This window comes from Amaranthus tricolor, chromosome 3, assembly GCF_026212465.1.
Source record: "Amaranthus tricolor cultivar Red isolate AtriRed21 chromosome 3, ASM2621246v1, whole genome shotgun sequence".
NCBI classification, from domain to species: Eukaryota; Viridiplantae; Streptophyta; class Magnoliopsida; order Caryophyllales; family Amaranthaceae; genus Amaranthus; species Amaranthus tricolor.
Genome location: NC_080049.1, coordinates 24,373,730 through 24,393,267, shown reverse-complemented (window position 1 = coordinate 24,393,267; position 19,538 = coordinate 24,373,730). Strand labels below are relative to the sequence as shown.

At 38.7% G+C, this 19,538-nt stretch overlaps 1 protein-coding gene across 1 annotated transcript in view; it reads right to left on the bottom strand.

Annotated features, from left to right (window-relative positions):
* Positions 1-266: 266 nt before the first annotated feature.
* LOC130809248 (toMV susceptible protein tm-1(GCR26)) overlaps positions 267-19,538 on the bottom strand; it is a 27,817-nt gene continuing 8,545 nt past the window's right edge. The window contains 9 exon segments of the mRNA XM_057674936.1: positions 267-578; positions 1,210-1,463; positions 1,570-1,748; positions 1,920-2,167; positions 4,764-4,986; positions 5,105-5,320; positions 5,806-6,012; positions 6,420-6,464; positions 6,466-7,074. Coding sequence (XP_057530919.1) covers positions 427-578; positions 1,210-1,463; positions 1,570-1,748; positions 1,920-2,167; positions 4,764-4,986; positions 5,105-5,320; positions 5,806-6,012; positions 6,420-6,464; positions 6,466-7,074 — 2,133 coding nt within the window. The 3' untranslated portion in view covers positions 267-426.

Genomic DNA, 19,538 nt, shown 5'->3' with positions numbered 1-19,538 from the left:
TAGGAGGGATTATTACATTATATATATTACATCAATTTTCATCCTTATACATATTTCAACAACTAATTTTAAAAATTAATTTCACCAAACACATTAGCAATCAAATTAATTTAAAACTTTAGTCAACTCAATTTTAAAGCTGATTTCTTAAACTAAAATATAAGACAATTAGTTAACTAAAAAGGTAATTACTAAACAAGGTTATTTACGAAGTCATGCCGAAACTGCTGGTAGTTTTGTCCGGCAAATCGCTTTAGAAAATGACATATTGACAAAGAAGTCGTTTATAGCAAAAAAATTGTATTCAAACATGCACAAAATTTATTTTTTTTCCCATTAGCACTCCCTTATTGTTAGTTTCTGTCTGTCACAAACATTGGACTAATAAAAGAAAGCAAGTCTGGCAACCAAGTGAGTTTCAGACTTTCAGTTCAGCGAAATTAATTTATATTGTTTTACCGTGCTCGTTATAGCCTCCTCGACGGGTAGTCTTTCCATGCTGGATGCCCCATAGAAGCCATGAACTCCCTTGGTTCTCTTCAGTATGAACTCAGCTTCTTTTGGACCAGATATCGGACCTGCAACATTCAATCCATTTCATCACTGCTTATTTTTAGAGCAACATTAAACATTCGTTATGTCAGGAACATATAAGTGACCTTTGCAATCAATCATACATTTCTATACATAGCAAAATACATCAGAGTGATCCCAAATGTTCATGGCCTTGGCTTGTATATCCAGAGGGTATTTTAGAAACTCCCCGATCATAAAGTTTGGCAGTTTAGTACCAAGCGAGAATGTCAGAATACGGGCATTTGCACGACATGAGTTGGCCATGTAGAGGCCAAGGAGATTTCCAAATGCAAGGCACCTACCATCTTCATCTTTTTTTTTTCATTACAATAAGACTAAAATTTCAGATAAGCACAAATTTGGAAACATCTTTACTCCTCCATCACTTTGATTTTATAGGGGGGTGGAGCAAAATAAAAGGAACAAAAAGAATAGTCAACATCATGTCATCATTCAAGTATTAGCAAGCACTAAGGCTGATGGAAGAAACACGCTGACAAATTACATAATACTTCACCTAAAGCGTTATCTTCAAACGAGTAGTTAATCCACATGATTTAAAATGGTAAGCAACGAGCAGAGATAAAAGCTGAAGCTTAAAGTAAATGTCACTCAAAATTTATTGTTTTGTACCTCCATGACAGAGGACAATAATCTCCGGCCTGATATTATGTGCTGCATCAGCAATAGCTTGAACACGAATTACACTTTCATCCATTGAAACGGAAGTTGTTGCACCTATTGATCCAGAAGTTGTAAGTCCCATGTGCGCTACTATAATATCAGCACCAGCTTTTGCCATCCCTACGGCTTCATCTTCGTTGAATGCATATGGAGTTGTTAAAAGGCCCATTTTGTGTGCTAAACCAATCATCTCAATTTCCAAACTGACAAAATAAACAATAGAAAAAAGAAACTTTAAAAAAAGGCCGCAAAGTTATACAGGGATCAATGGGGTATATATATAAATATATAAAAGAAGTGTGAGGTTACCCGTATCCCATTCCTGTTTCCTCCAAATTCTTTCTGAAGTTACCATCAAATAGGCCTACAGTTGGAAAGTTTTGCACCCCACAAAATCCAATTGCCTCTATTTGTTTTAGAAAATAATAAATTCTGCGGAAAGGGTCAGTCCCACATACTCCAGCAAGAACTGGTACATTTTTCACCACCTGCACAACATATTCTTTCTATGGGCTACTTGCAGATTCTTCAGTTTCAAATCAGTATAAATAAAGGTTTGTCCACTAACATTTGACACAAGTTTAAATGAGATCTTGAGGATGAATACCGTATAATGATTCAAGGGTGAAAAATCAGTTTCAAGGATGTCTGAAGGTTACCGGTAAAACTTCATTTGCCATTTCGAGAACTACTGCATTTGCATCAGCAAAAGGCAATAGGCCAGCTAACGATCCCCGTCCAGCCATCCGAAATCTACCAGAGTTGTATATGACTATAAGATCAATGCCACCTGCCTCTTCAAACTTAGCTGATATCCCTGTCCCAGCACCACCTCCTATTATTGGAATTCCTTTTTTTATTTGATCATTGAGCGTCCGCAATATTGTCTGCCTTCTTCGCAGAGTTTCTGTCAACATATAAAAGGAATCATTACCATCCAATACCACATAAAGCAATCAATGATTAGCATCAGTCCATGTGAAGATCTTGAGCCTGCAATCTCCAACTTCAGACAACAAGATAATCCAAACCCAAGACAGTGACTCACCAACAAAAATGCAATTATAAGTTCAAAAAATTCTTTTCAAAATTTCACACCGCATCACCCGCGATTCGCGTTTTCCACGACACTGCGACCGTTTCCGTGAACGCATCTAGCCATCCACGACTGCGGTATTTTTCCATGTATGAACAAGCAACCCCCCCCCCCCCCCCCCCCAATCTGAATATACTCTCGGTATATCAATTTTCATATTCTACTAACTCATTATCCTAATTCAAAAATTTAACTGACATTGTTTTACATTGGTAGTCGCCTACATACTGCAACCCTGTTTCATCTAATGTACAGCAAAAGCACATTTTGATAAATTTTGTGAACCCGACAAATTTGGCACAAAACGAAACCTACTTACTAGGATTGGCAGCTCTAGGTAAATCTGTTGTAGTAGAGAAAAGTGATTCAAGGAAACATGCTTCGAAGACTGAAGTAGATAAGGATATTAACAAAAAAGCTGGATTCAGGTAAAAATGAAATTTAACGCAAGAGGTCACTCATAAAAACATACTCGTATAAGGCAATCAAGTCCCAGCTTCTTTCATCACAAAGAGGATTTAAGAGTAAAATACTATCAGATACTATGAAAGAATGTAAACATCATTAGAAAATAAATTGCACAGGAAAATAAAAGAAAAAACAGAATAATCTGTTAACTTAATTTGCCAATAAACCACATAAATAGAGACCTCTATCTAGTAGAGAAGAAAGGGAGAAAACGAGAGAATCAAAAGGCCCTGCAGAAAGCACGTTGCAGTTTTCTGCCTAGATAGTGACAAACTCGCATGATGAAATTTCTTTGACAAAATTAGAAAGAAATTTGATTTAAACGAAATATGTAAACTGCCTTCTAAATGTTCATAATAGATTATGGAAGATAGTGAAGCACCAAGCGCCATTGTATCATATGAGCTGCACAAGTGCAGCATCAAGTGGCGAGCATTATCTGATATGATATCTAACTTTCAGTAATTATCACAACAGAAACTATTATAAACAGGACATTTAGAGATCAACAGTAACAGAAAAAAAGAAGAAATTGAAGAGACTTCAAGCATTTGAGAGCTTTGATTCTCTTCCAAGAAAGGCTAAATAAATAGCACTACGTATTAGATTCTCTGTTTCTATCATCTCCCTTTTAGTCCTATCCCTCTAAAATCAGATTCCTTCTCTCTCCATAGCATGGGAAAAAACCACCGGTCGCGGATGTGTTTCTGGAAACGGTTGCGTGGTCGCGGAACTCGGCTATAACAGAGTAATGCGAATCACAACCGATGCAATGTGAAATTTTTGGGGGAATACATAAAGGGAGTTTCAAACTTGTAATTGCAATTTTGTTGTTGAACTACTATTATTATGCAATAATGTGCCCATAACCGTAATAGTTGCACCATATGAGGTAATTTTTGTGTATAATTAACTTATTAGTTAATTATTTATTAGTAACTACAATTTAAGTGATCTAAATAGTTAAAGTTAATGGCTACTAATGAAATTTTAACGAGGGGACAAATAATGTTGTAACGGTAAAATAACAGACATTACACATTAGGTAACAATGAATGCGACGTTTTAACCATGAAAATTCATGCACCATTATATAACGGGATTTAACATTGTGGCAACTTTCAAATTGGTTACACAAGAAGCATAACGTAACGTAACGGGGGAGTTTTTATTCCATCCATAGCTAACTTCTAAAGTGTGCACCATCAAGAATCACCCAACAGAGTCATTGAACAGGCTGTTCAGTGATTTTCAAGGATGTAAGGAAGACTTATTCTCTTGTTAAATCAAGCCTGAAGTCAGAACGCTTGGAAACTGATGCCTAAGCTATTCATGGACCATAAAAGGGTTTGGATGAAGAAGGATTAGGCAAGGAGGGAAAATGTGCATGGGAAGTTCATTGGAGAGTTAAACTTTTTTGTTAGATGCTAGATTTTAACATAAAAGATTAAGGGAGATTCTTGTTTTTATATATCGAGTGAATCAAGAGAGATAGAAAAATCAATGAAAACCTTGAAGTTAGGTCATAGGTGTAATCGTAACAATTTAGACTGTAACTGTGATCAAACTAGAGGTGTTTAGACTCACTTTTCTGAATTTATCTTTTACTATTTGGTTTAGATGAATATGAAAGTTCTCAAAATTATTGTGGGTTGGTTTTGTCAAACTCGTGCAGTTCTAAGGAGCTTACCATCGTGCACTACCCCTAAGGACAATTTTTTACACAAACATCTGAAAAGTAAGAAACTTTGCAAACAAAAATACTATTAAAAAAAGCAGCTTATTAGTCAATATTAAGTGTGACGCACGGGTTGCCTGTTAAAAACAGACTTATTATTTGATATTAACCTTGATTAGTGCCTATAGATACCAAAAATGTGATTGTCATAACTCATAGGTAGTCCAAAACATATCAGTTTAAGTAAATATTGAAGTAAACCTTTATTTGCATCAGGGAGTTCAGTCAAACTGTATTGTACTGATGGATAACTAGATGAGTCTACATCACGTTTCAAATCTTCACAAAGATATTGATTGTGTTCGCCAGCGGAAACTTTCTCAATACTTGAACCTGGTGCAATCTTGCTGCTGATCTCTAGAAATGCATCCACTAATGCTGCTGCAAACTCAGGGTCATTGATATGATGAGGATATATTTTTACCTACAGATTGAGACATGAGTCAACTTTTAGAGAATTTGGAATATAGTTCTAATAATCTTGTCAAAGTTACAAATCACAACAAAAAAAGAAATATGTGATAGGAGTTCAATCACAGAACCTGGTGATCTTCATCTGTCTGAATCTCCCTTTGCAGTTCATTAAGTAGGGTGCCAGTTGCTTCAGGATCATAAAAAGGCTTTCCAGTTGCATCAAGTGCAGAGATACCTTTTTCTGGCAAGCAGACACAAAATTTTGATGATGCCTTGCTCAGCTTGTCCGCGATAAACTTAGCAAACATCTTGTTTTCAGCTGTTGTGGTCCGCATAAGTGACACCTGAACAATTACAATAATGTTATCCACATTTACACCTCAGAATCCAAGAGTCCTGTAAAAGAAACATCCAACAGTAACATTCTTCGAGAAAAACAAATTATAAATACAAAGAACGCACGGAATCAAACATAGTTTACCAGAACCACCTCCAAAATTAAATAATCAACCCCACTGAAGTTGCATTCAGAACTCAGAAGGTATACAAAGTATGCAATCTTATCCCTGATTAACAAACAACAAGCCAGGATGTTTCCTTTTTGGGTACCAAGATAATTGCAGCGATGACTCCAAGTAAAGAACAAACACTACCAAGATCACGAAACAATAATACGCTTCCAGTCCCTTTTTTATATTCCAAGTTTCCACAATTATTTATATAGGCACAACGAAACATTGAGTACTAAAGATGAAGGTAAGTTAATTGGATCTCCTAATATCAAATTGCTTATTATGATTTCACAAAACCTGGTGCATTTGTGAATCACCTGTTCGTTGTGCACATGAATGTTTCTACCCTGAAAGGCGGAAGGTATGCTGTCCCTTGCCCCAAAGTTTACCATATCCAAGGCTCCAACACTAAGAACAAAGGGGATCTTCTTCTCTATGATAGCATCAAAGCGAGAACTGTCGCATGCCATGACACCTCCAACTAAATAATCAGCGACTTCGGTTGTTGTGATATCCAACACGCCCTATTTAATATTGAAAACAACAATGATAGGTTAAGAGAAATCAAAGTAGTAATTGATAAAACTCTAGAACTAAACGCAATGATGAAAAATTCATTATTTTTTACACTTAAGATAAATTGATACTGGAGGTGAGATAAGTTTTTCTTGCAACCACAACTAATTCATAAATAAAGAAAAAGCACAACATAACAAATGTATTCATCTCATTGAGTAATTATTAATGTCTGTCCAAAAAAGCTACATTTAGTTCAGCTAGAAAATAAGAAAAGTTATCACATTCGAAATCTGGATTACAGTTAGTATCAACATTCAACAGTAAACATTTTTCCACATAAATACAGCAAGAGACAAAATAGGATATCTTTGCAACAAATATACTGTTCTGTGTAGCACAATGAGAACAAAACCTGTATTAGACCACCTCTAACAAGATCTTCCATCGCTCGGCCCCCCCACCCCAGTTGCGTGGAACACCAAACATTCATAACCTTTCTCGAGCAACCTGTTTTTGACAGCATCAACACATGGGGTGGTCACACCAAACATAGTAATGCCAAGAGTAGGTTTATCCTTATTATTAGCAGAATCCAATGATCGCTCTAAGCTTCCTAGAACCATCCCCGCAAATGCAGCTCCAGCATTGGATAAAATAACCCTGCTCACCCTATTGATTCCACATATATCAACTACAGAGGGAAACAATACCAAATCTGACGTACCAATGTAAGGCTGAGTTTGGCCAGCGGCTACTGTAGAAACAATGAATTTTGGCACACCAACTGGAAGAATTCTAAAAGCGGAGGACAGTAAAGACGTTCCTCCACTCCCTCCAAGACCGATAGCTCCAACAAGTAAATTATCATCATAAGCTTTCTTTATAAAAAGTGCTAGAGCTTTACTCATACAAGCAATGGCACCGGCTCTATCTTCAGGTAGAGAGTATTCTTTACTTTCATGGCCCATATACGAAGATAAGATATCCTTCCTAGGGACAAAATGAAAGTCCTCCAAACTTGTGATCACATTCTGACTCGTAGAAACATCAACTAAGGTAACCTGAACCTGCATACATGCATTAACTGATTTGTTAAGAGATGACTAATTTCGAACAGATGCTAGTGAGGGTACCACAGGTTTAAAAACTTCTACAAAGTCAAAATATTCTAAGCAGTGGGTGAAAATGCACCATTACTTGAAAACTCTACAGATAGCACATATATAAGCTCAAATTAATATTATTGCTCCTAAACACCTATTACCTAAGATCTCTCACAGTCCAATGTATAACAATTGTTAACTACAAGATGTATTGTTTTGGGGATGTGCAACATCAACCACAAGATGCATCGATAAGAGAGTTGGAGAGTTGAGAACATGAAGATATTCAACAACATTGAAGGAGACCAAAGATGGGATTAAACATAATACTTTTTGAATAAAACAAGTGTGCAAGAGCTAGTAGCAAAAAGTAGAACTGATGAAAAAACAAGATCCTAGTGAAAACCTTCTACAAGCTTTCACCACGATGGGGATTGTTATTTTTGCAGCAGTTAATTTTAGCTCACATGTTTTAAATAGAGATAAAAAAAAATTAGGATAAGAAACAATCAACAATCAATAATCAACAATAATAGCAGCAAATTTTAGTGCGAAAGAGCAAGATGTTGTGGTGCAAACGACTGATTTTAATATTTAGGAATTAATGTAATACACTGAATTCAAGGCGGATGACTTAAGTGGAAAGCAACCACGGGGTGTTATGTGATAAAACTGAGTTGTATGGAGCAAGATGTTGGTCGGTTAAAAAGATATATGAGCATCAGATGAAAGTAGTAGAGATGTGAATGTAAGAGTTGATGTGTGGAATGTGGACACACCAAAAAGGCTAGGATTAGGAACCATGTTGAAAAAGGGTAGGAGTTGCGCCCATTCCTGCAAAGATGCATGAAAATATATTGAAATGGTTTGAGCGTGTGCAAAGGAAGACCGCTGATGCACATGTTAGAAGGGAGGAAAACATCACGGTTGATGGAAAGAAATTTTGTGGTAGGCCTAAAAAACGTGGGGGGAGCGAATTATCAATGACATGATCGAGTTCAAATTTTTTGAAGACTTGACAAGGATACAACTAGTTATCCTAGATCATCGGTAGTAATCTACATCATGATCATTGTTTGTGCCTTTATGATTGATATTTATATTCCTTTGGTTTGTTATTAGATTAGTATTTATATTTGTCTTGTCTTGTCTTGTCGTGCTATGTGTCTTGCCTATAGCGTTTTTTGGGTACCCTGTTTTATTTTGGGTCTAACTGGCCAATACCTTATCTCTCTAATACTTCCTAAGCCATGATCAAACTTTTATGAGTAGGATATAATAGGTATAATAAAGATGATAATGAGTTATAATTGAAGGAAAGAATAAATCACGTATAATCAAATATTCCAAATCTTGTACATTACCTTTTTTACTAGGATTCTTAGTATCAATTAGGGAGATAATTAGGAGATTGTAATATTGTAATTATAGTAAGTTTGTAGCTACTTAAACTCAGCCGTGTAACAGTTTATTATTAACCAGAAATAATACAAGAAAACCCTAAAAACAGAAAGTTATCTAACTCTTCATGGTATCAAAGCCAACGGTGGTTCAAATGACCGAAACCGTTTTTTAGGCCACATCATTTACCATTTCTTACCTGAAATCATGTCTGAAGCTGACGGAAAAAAATTGGTGGAGGTAATTGAACAACCCATCACCATGAACCAACCACAGGAAATACTAAACAGCCCTAACAAATCGAGCCAACCAAGATGGAGGCTCAAATCAGGCCATCAACCTTAGTGAAAAACTGAGTCATCAAAACTATACGAGATGGTCTAAATTAATGTACCAGGCCATAAGTGGGCGAGGGAAGCTCAATCACATCATCGCTTCCCCACCAGCCCCAAACGACCCAGGATACGCAAAATGGACCCAACAAGATGCCACGGTTACTTCATGGATCATTGAGAATATTGAGACAGAACTGTAATACTAAACCCCACACAAATAACCAATTACCCCTAAACCCTTTTTTAACCCATACACCCGAAAACCCACAAAAAATCCCAAATACCCACTTTGCCCTAAATAGCCTTACTCAAAATTCTTTTAAACCCAAAACTACCAAATGGTTTTTGATTGTGGGGCTACAGACACTATGACCCACGACAAAAATGACCTTATGGAACTCAGGAAATCGGAAATAAAAAACTTATACAAACAGCAAATGGAGAATGTGTGCAGTCCAGGGTGCAAGCCCTATTAAAATTCTTCCCAAACTCACTTTGAATAATTGTTTATTTGTGCCTGATTTATCTCATAAACTTCTTTCTGTTAGTCAACTGACTAAAGAACTAAACTATACTGTTATGATAGGGCCTCATTTTTGTATTGTGCAGGATCAACGAACGGGGGAAATTATTGGGCGTGGTATTGAAAAGAATGGCTTGTACTACGTGGAGAAGATATCTCAAAAGGGTTGTGCAGCGCTTCTTCGTGAGTCTGTAGAGCAACAACTGTGGAAATGGCACCGTAGACTTAGACATCCCTCCCTAGGGTATCTAGAACATCTTTTTCCCTATTTGCGTGGATCTAATATAGATTTAATTGTGAGTCATGTATTTTGGCTAAGAGCCATAAACATTCATACTATCCTAGTTTGAGTCAGGCTATTGAACCTTTTATGCTTGTGCATTCAGATGTTTAGGGCCCTGCTCCTGATGGAGGCACCTCTTATTTTTCATACTTTATTTTATTTATTGATGATTGCACTAAAATGAGTTAGGTGTATTTTATCAAACATAAATCTGATGTTTATGATGTCTTCACTAAATTTCATAAACTCATTCTCACACAGTTCCAAACAAAAATTCGCATTCTTCGTTCCGATAATAGGGGGGAATATATTAATCATAAAATGCAAAATTTTTTCTCTGAATAAGGTCTTCTACACCAAACTTCATGTCCCGATACCCCCAACAAAATGGGATTCTTGAAAGTAAAAATAGAACCCTTCTCAACATACCTCAATCAATCATGATTGAATCTCCAACCCCCACTAAATTATGGCTTGGAGCCATTGCTACTGCAAACTATATCACAAACCGTCTTCCCACAAAAAGCCTTTAACTATAAAACTCCTCTTGATACCCTTTCTTTACACTCAAAAATTCCACCAACCCATTCTCTACCTCCCCGAATATTTGGATGTGTTGTCTATGTCCATCTACCAAAACAAAATCTTACCATGTTGGAACCTCGGGCAGTCAAATTTGTTTTCGTTGGATATGGTGTACATCAAAAGGGATGTAGGTGCTTCGATCCATCACAAATCACATGTACACTACCTTGGATTGTGATTTCCATGAAAACTCCTACTACTATCACCACCTTAGATGTCAGGGGGAGAAACAGACCACGGACGATCTAAGTTGGCTTACAGTTCACACAGACTCAAAAGAACAAGTTGGCAATACCCCCGAGATTGGTTTCGAAACACCAGTACAACATCTCTCACTACCAAAATCTTTATTCCCATTGTCCAGTGATCCTTCTATGGAGGTAAATCAAACTACTACTAATCCCTCTAACTGTGATGAAAATTGCCCTATTATTGAGATACAGGAAAATGAAGAAGCAACAAAAACTATCCCTGAAACAGTAGAAGAGCTAACTGAACACAAACTACCTCCAAGAAGCACGAGAGGGATTCTTCCCAAACGATATGATCCGGAATATGAGTCCTGACGATCAAAATATCCAGTTAGTAAACAGTCTCAAAGGGAATCTATCTGAGATAGCCAAAGCCTTCCAAACTGCTATTTACTCAGAAAGAATTTCCAAAACAGTTGAAGAAGCTCTTAAAAGCAAAATCTGGAAACAAGCAATGGAGGATGAAATCAATGTTCTCAACAAAAATGGAACATGGGAGAAATGCACTATTCCAAAAGGGAAAAGGGTAGTAGACTGTAAATGAGTGTTCACAATAAAATACAGATGTGATGGAACAATTGAAAGATATGACGCACGTCTGGTTGCAAAATGATACACACAAACATATGGGATTGACTACTCAGAAACATTCTATCCAGTGGCCAAGATTGACACCTTTAGAATCCTTTTCTCAATCGCATCAAATAAAGATTGGTCGCTGCATCAGTTCGATGTTAAGAATGCCTTTCTTCATGGAGAATTACGAGAAGTGCTCATGCAAGCACCTCCTGGTTTCTCAGAGAACTTCTTCAAAATTGAAGGATGTAAGCTTCGAAAGACCTTGTATAGTCTGAAACAATCTCCCCGGGCATGGTTTGGCAGGTTTACCTCTGCTATGAAGAGATTTGGCTATCACTAGAGCAATTCAGACCACAGACTCTTCCTTAAAAGAAGAGGAGACTTGATAACATGCCTTATCATCTATGTAGATAATATGATTATCACAGAAAATGACAGAAAGGAGATAGAGATGTTAAAGGAGAAATTGTTCGATAAATTTGAGATGAAGGATCTAGGAAGACTCAAATACTTCCTAGGGATTGAAGTGCTCAGGTCAAATGAAGAGATCTTCATATGTCAAAGGAAGTATATTTTAGATTTGCTCGCGGAAACTGGAACGCTAGAATGCAAACCTGCAGATACTCCCATTGTAGTAAATCATGGCCTCCATACAGTTCAAGGAGGAGAAGCAGCAAACCGTAAACAATATCAAAAACTGGTAGGAAAATTGATTTATCTCTCACACACCCGTCCAGACATTGCATATGCAGTTGGAATTGTGAGTAGATTTATGCACCAGCCTCAGACTCATCGTATAGAAGCAATCCTCGGGATCTTAAGGTACTTAAAGGGATATCTGGAAAGGGGATAATGTTTCCAAGAAATGAACATCTCAGACTGCAAGCATACACAGATTCAGACTGGGCAGGAGACAGGGATGACAGAAAATCAACATCTGGGTATTTCACACTCGTAGGAGGAAACCTAGTTACGTGGAAAAGTCAAAAACAGAAGGTGGTTGCATTGTCCAGTGCAGAAGTAGAATTTCGAGGAATAGGAAAAGGGGTCACTGAGATATTGTGGATTAGAAAACTCCTCACAAAACTTGGATTTCATCAAAACAGTAGTTGTGAGCTGAATTGTGACAATAAAGCAGCAATAAGCATATCTAAGAATCCAGTCCAGCACGATAGAACTAAACATGTGGAGGTTGATAGACACTTCATTAAAGAAAAACTTGAGGGGAAGATCATACATATTCCATATGCTAAATCCAAAGAACAATTGGCAAATATCTTAACCAAGGCAATCAGAGCAGAACAGTTTCAAGATACTCTTCACAAGTTGGGCGTTCGAAATCACGCGATCCAACTTGAGGGGGAGTGAAGGAAAAAATAAATCACGTATAATCAAATATTCCAAATCTTGTACATTACCTTTTTTACCAGGACTCTTAGTATCAATTAGGGAGATAATTAGGAGATTGTAATATTGTGATTATAGTAAGTTTGTAGCTACTTAAACTCAGCTTTGTAACAGTTTATTATTAACCGAAAATAATACAAGAAAACCCTAAAAACAGACAGTTATTTAACTCTTCAATAATATGTTTGTCTTTATGTTTTCATGCATTATGAGTGAGTAGTTACTTACCAGGATTATAGGGTTATTGACCCACTAACATGTTTGGGAGGTCATTGGTATGGGTTAGAATATCAAGCCCCTTAGGAAAAATTAATACTTTCTCAATTTAGAAAATTTGAACTAAATAAGCAAAATAATATAAAAAAGTCAAACAATAAGCAATGTTTTAAAATATTTCCTAAAGTAAGCACTTTTTTCCCAAAGCTGAGATTTGGGTAGTTCGTTGTTATTAACAGCGAACAAAGAGGGCTGGTAAAAAAAAAGTCAAGTTCTTTGTTCGCTGTTACTAACAGTGAACAAAGACTTTGATTTTTTTAGCAGGTCTTTATAGTAACTATGAACAAAGGAGACCTGGTCAAACAAGGTCAAGCCTTTGTTCGCTGTTAGTAACAGCGAACACAAGTTTGACCCTGTTTGACTAAATAAAACCTTTGTTCGCTATTACTAACAGCGAACAAAGAACTTGACTTTTTTTTTACCCGCCTTCTTTGTTGGCTGTTAGTCCCAAACCTCAGCTCTGGGAAAAAAGTGCTTACTTTGAGAAATATTTTAAAACATTGCTTGTTGTTTGACTTTTTATATTATTTTGCTTATTTAGTTCAAATTTTCCTCAATTTACAAGGATGGTCAAGGTCTATCCCTAGAAAGAATGCCTAACACTACTTCAACTCTACGCATAGATTGGATAGTTGACTATGAAAGTTAGTAGCGAGAATCTTACTCGTGAACAAGTAGCCTAGAAGATAAAATTTATTGATTCCTCTTCATAGCTTAGTTAAGATTATGTGTATGGCTTGGATATTGTGAAGGACCTAGAATCCTAAAACTCTCTATCTTTGTCATCCACAAAGTGGTGCTTAAATCTAAAAGTGGATGCGCCCATCTCATCTTAGTTTGTCATATTACCCTACTTATTGTTCACTTGTTATTGATCTAAACTCCCTAACTTGTGAATGAGTTGTCCCAAAGTCCTAGTTGTCTTTCCTTTGCTTATCTTCTTAGCATCCAATTGCTATGATCCAACAAACCATAATTCAACCTGTTAGAAAATAAAATAGTTTAAGTATCTTCTATTTTTAGGTGTTTATTATAACTAGCCCTAGTATTTTTAGGGAATTAGGTTAGACATTTAGTATAAATAGTCCTATATCTCATATTATTTCAAGTTAATAAAACATAAGACACAAGTTTTAGTTAATAAATTAGCTGTTGTTAAAGAAAATAGAATCCTCAAAAATCAATTTTATCACTTGAATAATGTGGTTTGACAACCCTGTGCATATGATCACAAGCTTGCCACTAATACTAGTTATTAATTCGTACTCGAGGTGAATTTACAAATGTGTTTGATTAGAAGGTGAAAGGAAAGGTACTTGGACCCAACAATGGCAATAGGTAGTGTAGAAGAAAGTGAAAAAACATAGTATAAACAAAAGAAGGCAATAAACACACACTTAACAAGATGCAAGGACTCAACTGGGCCAGCCCAATAAACCGCCGGTCCTATTCACATATACAAGGAAGAGAGCAGCTAAGAATTGAAGAATTAATTAATTAATATTTTGGCTGTATTATGATGTCATTAGATTGTTAGTGATGTCAGCAGGTTGTTATTTCTTGTTTTGTTTAAATACCTGATGCATGCATTGTATTGGGTATCAAAAAGTTTGTTATTGAGCTTGCTCACCTGGGAGAAAGCCTCCTCTCGAAGTGGGGTATACTATCATCTTTATTTTCATACTTACACAGAAATATAATCAGAAACCTAACAACTTCTCCTCTTTAATTCTAATTTCAGTATATATATTACTTGATTCTTTACAAACCTGGTATCAGAGCATCGTTCGATCGGTGAACAGTGGCGATGGCTCCATCAACGGTGACGCAGAGAGTCGAACAACTGGAACAGGGTATGACGGAGATGTGCTCGATCGTGGCTGAGGAGATCGCAAATGCTCTCGCTAATTCACGCGCCGAGCAACAGCAACAGTTATTTGAACATCTTCGGCAAGAACTGGCTGTTTTTTCGCTGCAGTTGGATGGGAAGGTGGCGCACAATCGCGAGGACCAGGAGCGTTTTCAGCGAAAGGTACGTGACTCGTTGGGTGCTCTTCGCTCACGCCTCGATGGTGAATCCGGGGAATCAGATGCTAGGGCACAACCTCGTGGTTCGCCGAATCAATCTCGTATTCAAAATGATGGAGGTCTGGGTGTGAATCATGGCAACGGCGCTAACTGGAGATTTAAGAAGCTGGATATGCCCTCCTTTAATGGTGAGAACCGGATGGATGGATCCTCCGTGCCGAACGCTTCTTTAAGTTTTATCGGCTCTCAGAGGAGGACAAGCTGGAGGTCGCAGTGGTGGCACTGGAAGGCGACGCGCTCTTCTAGTATCAGTGGGAGCACAAGCGTCATCCTATGACCACTTGGGGTCAGATGAAGGGACTAATTCTAAGGAAGTTCCGTTCTACCTCCACCGGCACGCTTCAGGAGCAATGGCTGAACAACCGCCAGATAGGAGTGGTGGGTGATTACCGCAGAAGGTTTATTGAACTCTTGGCTCCCCTAGAAGGTGTACCTGAAGAGATTGCTATGGGAAAATTCATAAATGGCCTTAAGGAGGAAGTACGGGCCGAGGTAAGATTGTTAGGCCCAATTACTTTGGACCAGGCAATGGACTTGGTGGCTAAAGTTGAAGAGAAACTGAGAATTGGGCCTACCCACAAGTATTCAGCCTAAACCCAAACTGTGCCTTTTACAAAATACAACCCAAAGACCCTAAACACCTTTCCATCATCTTCATACTCAACAAGTTTCCCTACCGCAACCCAAAATCAAACCGTACCCCAAAGCAAAACCTTCACTACCACAAACATGAACCAAAAACCTAGAGAAATAAGGAGACTCACAGAACGGGAGGTCCAACAGAAGAGAGAGAAGGGCTTATGCTTTAGGTGCGACGAGAAATGGTTTATCGGCAATAAGTGTCGTCGAAGGGAGCTTAGCGTATTGATCTCACAGGATGATGAGTATGGAGAGGAGGTGGACTTAAATGTGGTGGATCAAACAGAAGAGATGACGCCGGCAGAAATGGTGGAAGAGCTTCAGCCCGAAATATCCTTCAACTCAGTTATGGGTTTTACGAGCCCACGCACTCTTAAGCTGCTGGGCTATATACTGGGCAAGGAAGTAGTGGTTATGATTGATCCAGGGGCAACTCACAACTTCATATCGAGGGAGGTGGTTGAAACATTGGGCGTCCCACTTACTCTGACAAAATCCTTCGGTGTTTCATTGGGGACAAGGGAGTCCATGCGTGGTACAGGGCTGTGCAAAGAAGTGAATCTGCAACTCCCAGGTATGACTGTCATTGAGGATTTCCTCCCTCTTCCTTTGGGAAATTCTGACATTATCTTAGGGGTACAGTGGCTTAAAAATTGGCTACCATAATGAGTAATTGGAAAACCCAGACCTTAAAATTTCAGCTGGGGAGGGAGCATGTAACACTTAAGGGAGACCCTTCACTTGGGAGAACTAAAATTTCATTAAAAGCGATGATACGAACCTTGCAGAAGGAAGGTGGAGGGTATTTGGTAGAATTTAATCAAATGTCAAGTGATCAACAAGTAGCTGGCGAACTAGATATGGGGCAAATTCCTTCAGTGCTACATTATGTTCTACAGGGGTTTAAGCATGTATTCGACATGCCTTCGGGCTTACCTCCTAAGAGAACCCATGATCACGCCATAGTACTCAAGGAGGGTACTGACCCTATTAGCCTACGACCTTACAGATACCCCCAGGGACAGAAGGATGAAATCGAATCTTTAATTACGGATATGTTGACAGCAGGAATAATTCAACCTTCACAGAGCCCATGCTCTAGTCCTGTCCTGTTGGTGAAGAAAAAGGATGGGTCGTGGCGTTTTTGCGTCGATTATCGGGCGCTTAACAAGGCTACGGTTCCAAATAAGTTTTCGATCCCGGTCATAGATGAGTTATTGGATGAGTTGAATGGTGCTAAGGTGTTCAGTAAACTTGACCTAAAATCCGGGTATCATCAGATTCGGATGAGGCGCGAGGATATCCACAAAACAACCTTCCGTACACACGAGGGTCACTATGAATTCTTGGTTATGCCCTTCGGTTTAACCAACGCTCCGGCCACCTTCCAAGCGGTTATGAATGAGGTGTTCCGACCTTACTTAAGGAAGTCCGTGTTGGTCTTTTTCAATGACATATTGATTTACAGCACGTCATGGGAGGCACACATAGTACATTTACAACAGGTGTTAGAGTTACTCTCTAATCATCAACTCTTCGCAAATTGGAAGAAATGCGATACTGGGAAGGAGGAGCTGCATATCTGGGGCATGTTATTTCACAATCCGGGGTGGCGGTGGATCAATCGAAAATTTCAGCAATTACTTCTTGGCCTGTTCCTAAAAACATTCGGGAGCTCCGTGGATTTTTGGGTTTAACGGGTTATTATCGCAAGTTTGTGAAAGGCTATGCCACCATAGGAGCTCCTCTAACTGCACAGCTCAAGAAAGACCAATTTGGATGGAGTGAAGAGGCCACCCAAGCCTTTACAACACTGAAGCAAGCTATGACTCAGGTTCCTGTGCTAGCTATGCCAGACTTCAATCAATTGTTCATTATTGAAGCGGATGCATCCGGGTTTGGGGTTGGTGCGGTGCTTATGCAATCAGAACATCCCTTAGCCTTCTTCAGCAAGGTATTGGGGCAGCGAGCTCGGCAAAAATGCGTATACAAAAAAGAGTTGATGGCAATTGTCCTTTCGGTGATGAAATGGCGCCAATATCTTCTAGGTCGGAAATTCATTATACGTACGGATCAACAAAGTCTCAGGTTCCTCATGGCTCAGAAGGAAGTGGGATCGGAGTATCAGAGGTGGATGAGTAAATTATTGGGTTATGAATTCGATATTCAGTACAAGCCGGGGGCTCATAATAAGGTTGCTGATGCGTTATCTCGTAAGGAACACCCCGATATGGAGTGTAGCACTCTAATCTCAGCTAGAGGAATCAAATGGGAGGATTTCCAACAGCAAATACACGCTGATCCATTTATTCAGCAATTGGTTCAAGCCCTTCAACAAGGACAACCAGTGCCTAAAGGCTATAGCATTAAACATGGGATTCTTAAATACAAAGGCAGGATGGTCATTCCAGGTGATTCGAACTTGGTCACCAAATTGTTGACGAAATACCATGATTCAGCCATGGGTGGTCACTCGGGAGATTTTAAAACTTATCAGCGTTTGGCTCGAGAATGGTATTGGCCGGGGATGCGGCGTTGTGTATCCAAATACGTATCCTCTTGTATTGTCTACCAATGAAACAAACACTCAACCCTTAGTCCCGCGGGATTACTGCAACCATTACCAATCCCATCTCGGGTTTGGGAAGATTTAACTATGGTCTTCATTGAGAAGCTACCAAAATCTCAGGGGTACGACACAATATTGGTGGTGGTGGATCGCTTGACTAAATATGCCCATTTCATTCCTTTGAAGCATCCTTTTACGGCCCAAGGAGTGGCAGCAGCGTTCATTCATGGGGTGGTTAGATTACATGGCTTTCCTTCTACTATCGTCTCAGATCGCGATAAAATTTTTATGAGTCATTACTGGCGGGAGTTATTTCGCCTTCAAGGCACTTACTTAAAGGAGCACAGCTTATCACCCACAAACGGATGGACAAAGTGAAGTGGAAAACAAGGGGCTTGAAACCTATCTCAGGTGTTTCATTGGAGAGAAACCTAAAAGCTGGAGTAAGTGGTTGGATTGGGCAGAGTACTGGTATAATACTTCCCATCACAACTCTTTATCGTGTACGCCTTTTAAGGCCTTATATGGACGAGACCCCCCTACCTTGATCCGTTTTGAGCAGGGTAGCACTGCAAATTCATCCCTCGAGGAGCAGTTGCAAGAACGGGATGCCATACTCGATGATTTGAAGGCTCAATTACTTCGGGCTCAGCAAATCATGAAACACCAGGCTGATGTTAAAAGGAGAGATATGGAGTTTGCAGTAGGGGACTTGGTGTTTTTGAAATTGCAACCCTACCGTCAAAAATCTATAGTTACTAAGCTACATGAAAAGCTTGTTGCTCGTTACTTCGGGCCCTTTGAAGTATTTGAGAGAATCGGGAAGGTTGCCTATAAGTTATCCTTACCTCCAAAAGCCAAGATACGTCAGGTCTTCCACATCTCCCAACTCAAGAAGCCCGTTGGCTCGGCGCCGGTGTGCCCTACTATCCCTGCCCAGCTTACTGAGGATATGATTATGGTGGCTGAACCAGAGGAAATTGTTGGGGTTCGTAATGCTTCTTTGGGAGGGGCTATAACAGCGGAAGTGCTTGTCAAATGGAAGGGCCTTCCAGATTTTGAGGCAACTTGGGAGAACTATGCTTCACTTGATCTTCGCTTTCCCGACTTTCACCTTGAGGACAAGGTGGCTTTTTGGGTGGGAGGTAATGCAAGGACTCAACTGGGCCAACCAGATAAACCGCCGGTCCTATTCACATATACAAGGAAGAGAGCAGCTAAGAATTGAAGAATTAATTAATTAATATTTTGGCTGTATTATGATGTCATTCGATTTTTAGTGATGTCAGCAGGTTGTTATTTCTTGTTTTGTTTAAATACCTGATGCATGCATTGTATTGGGTATCAAAAAGTTTGTTATTGAGCTTGCTCACCTGGGAGAAAGTCTCCTCTCGAAGTGGGGTATACTATCATCTTTATTTTCATACTTACACAGAAATATAATCAGAAACCTAACAACTTCTCCTCTTTAATTCTAATTTCAGTATATATA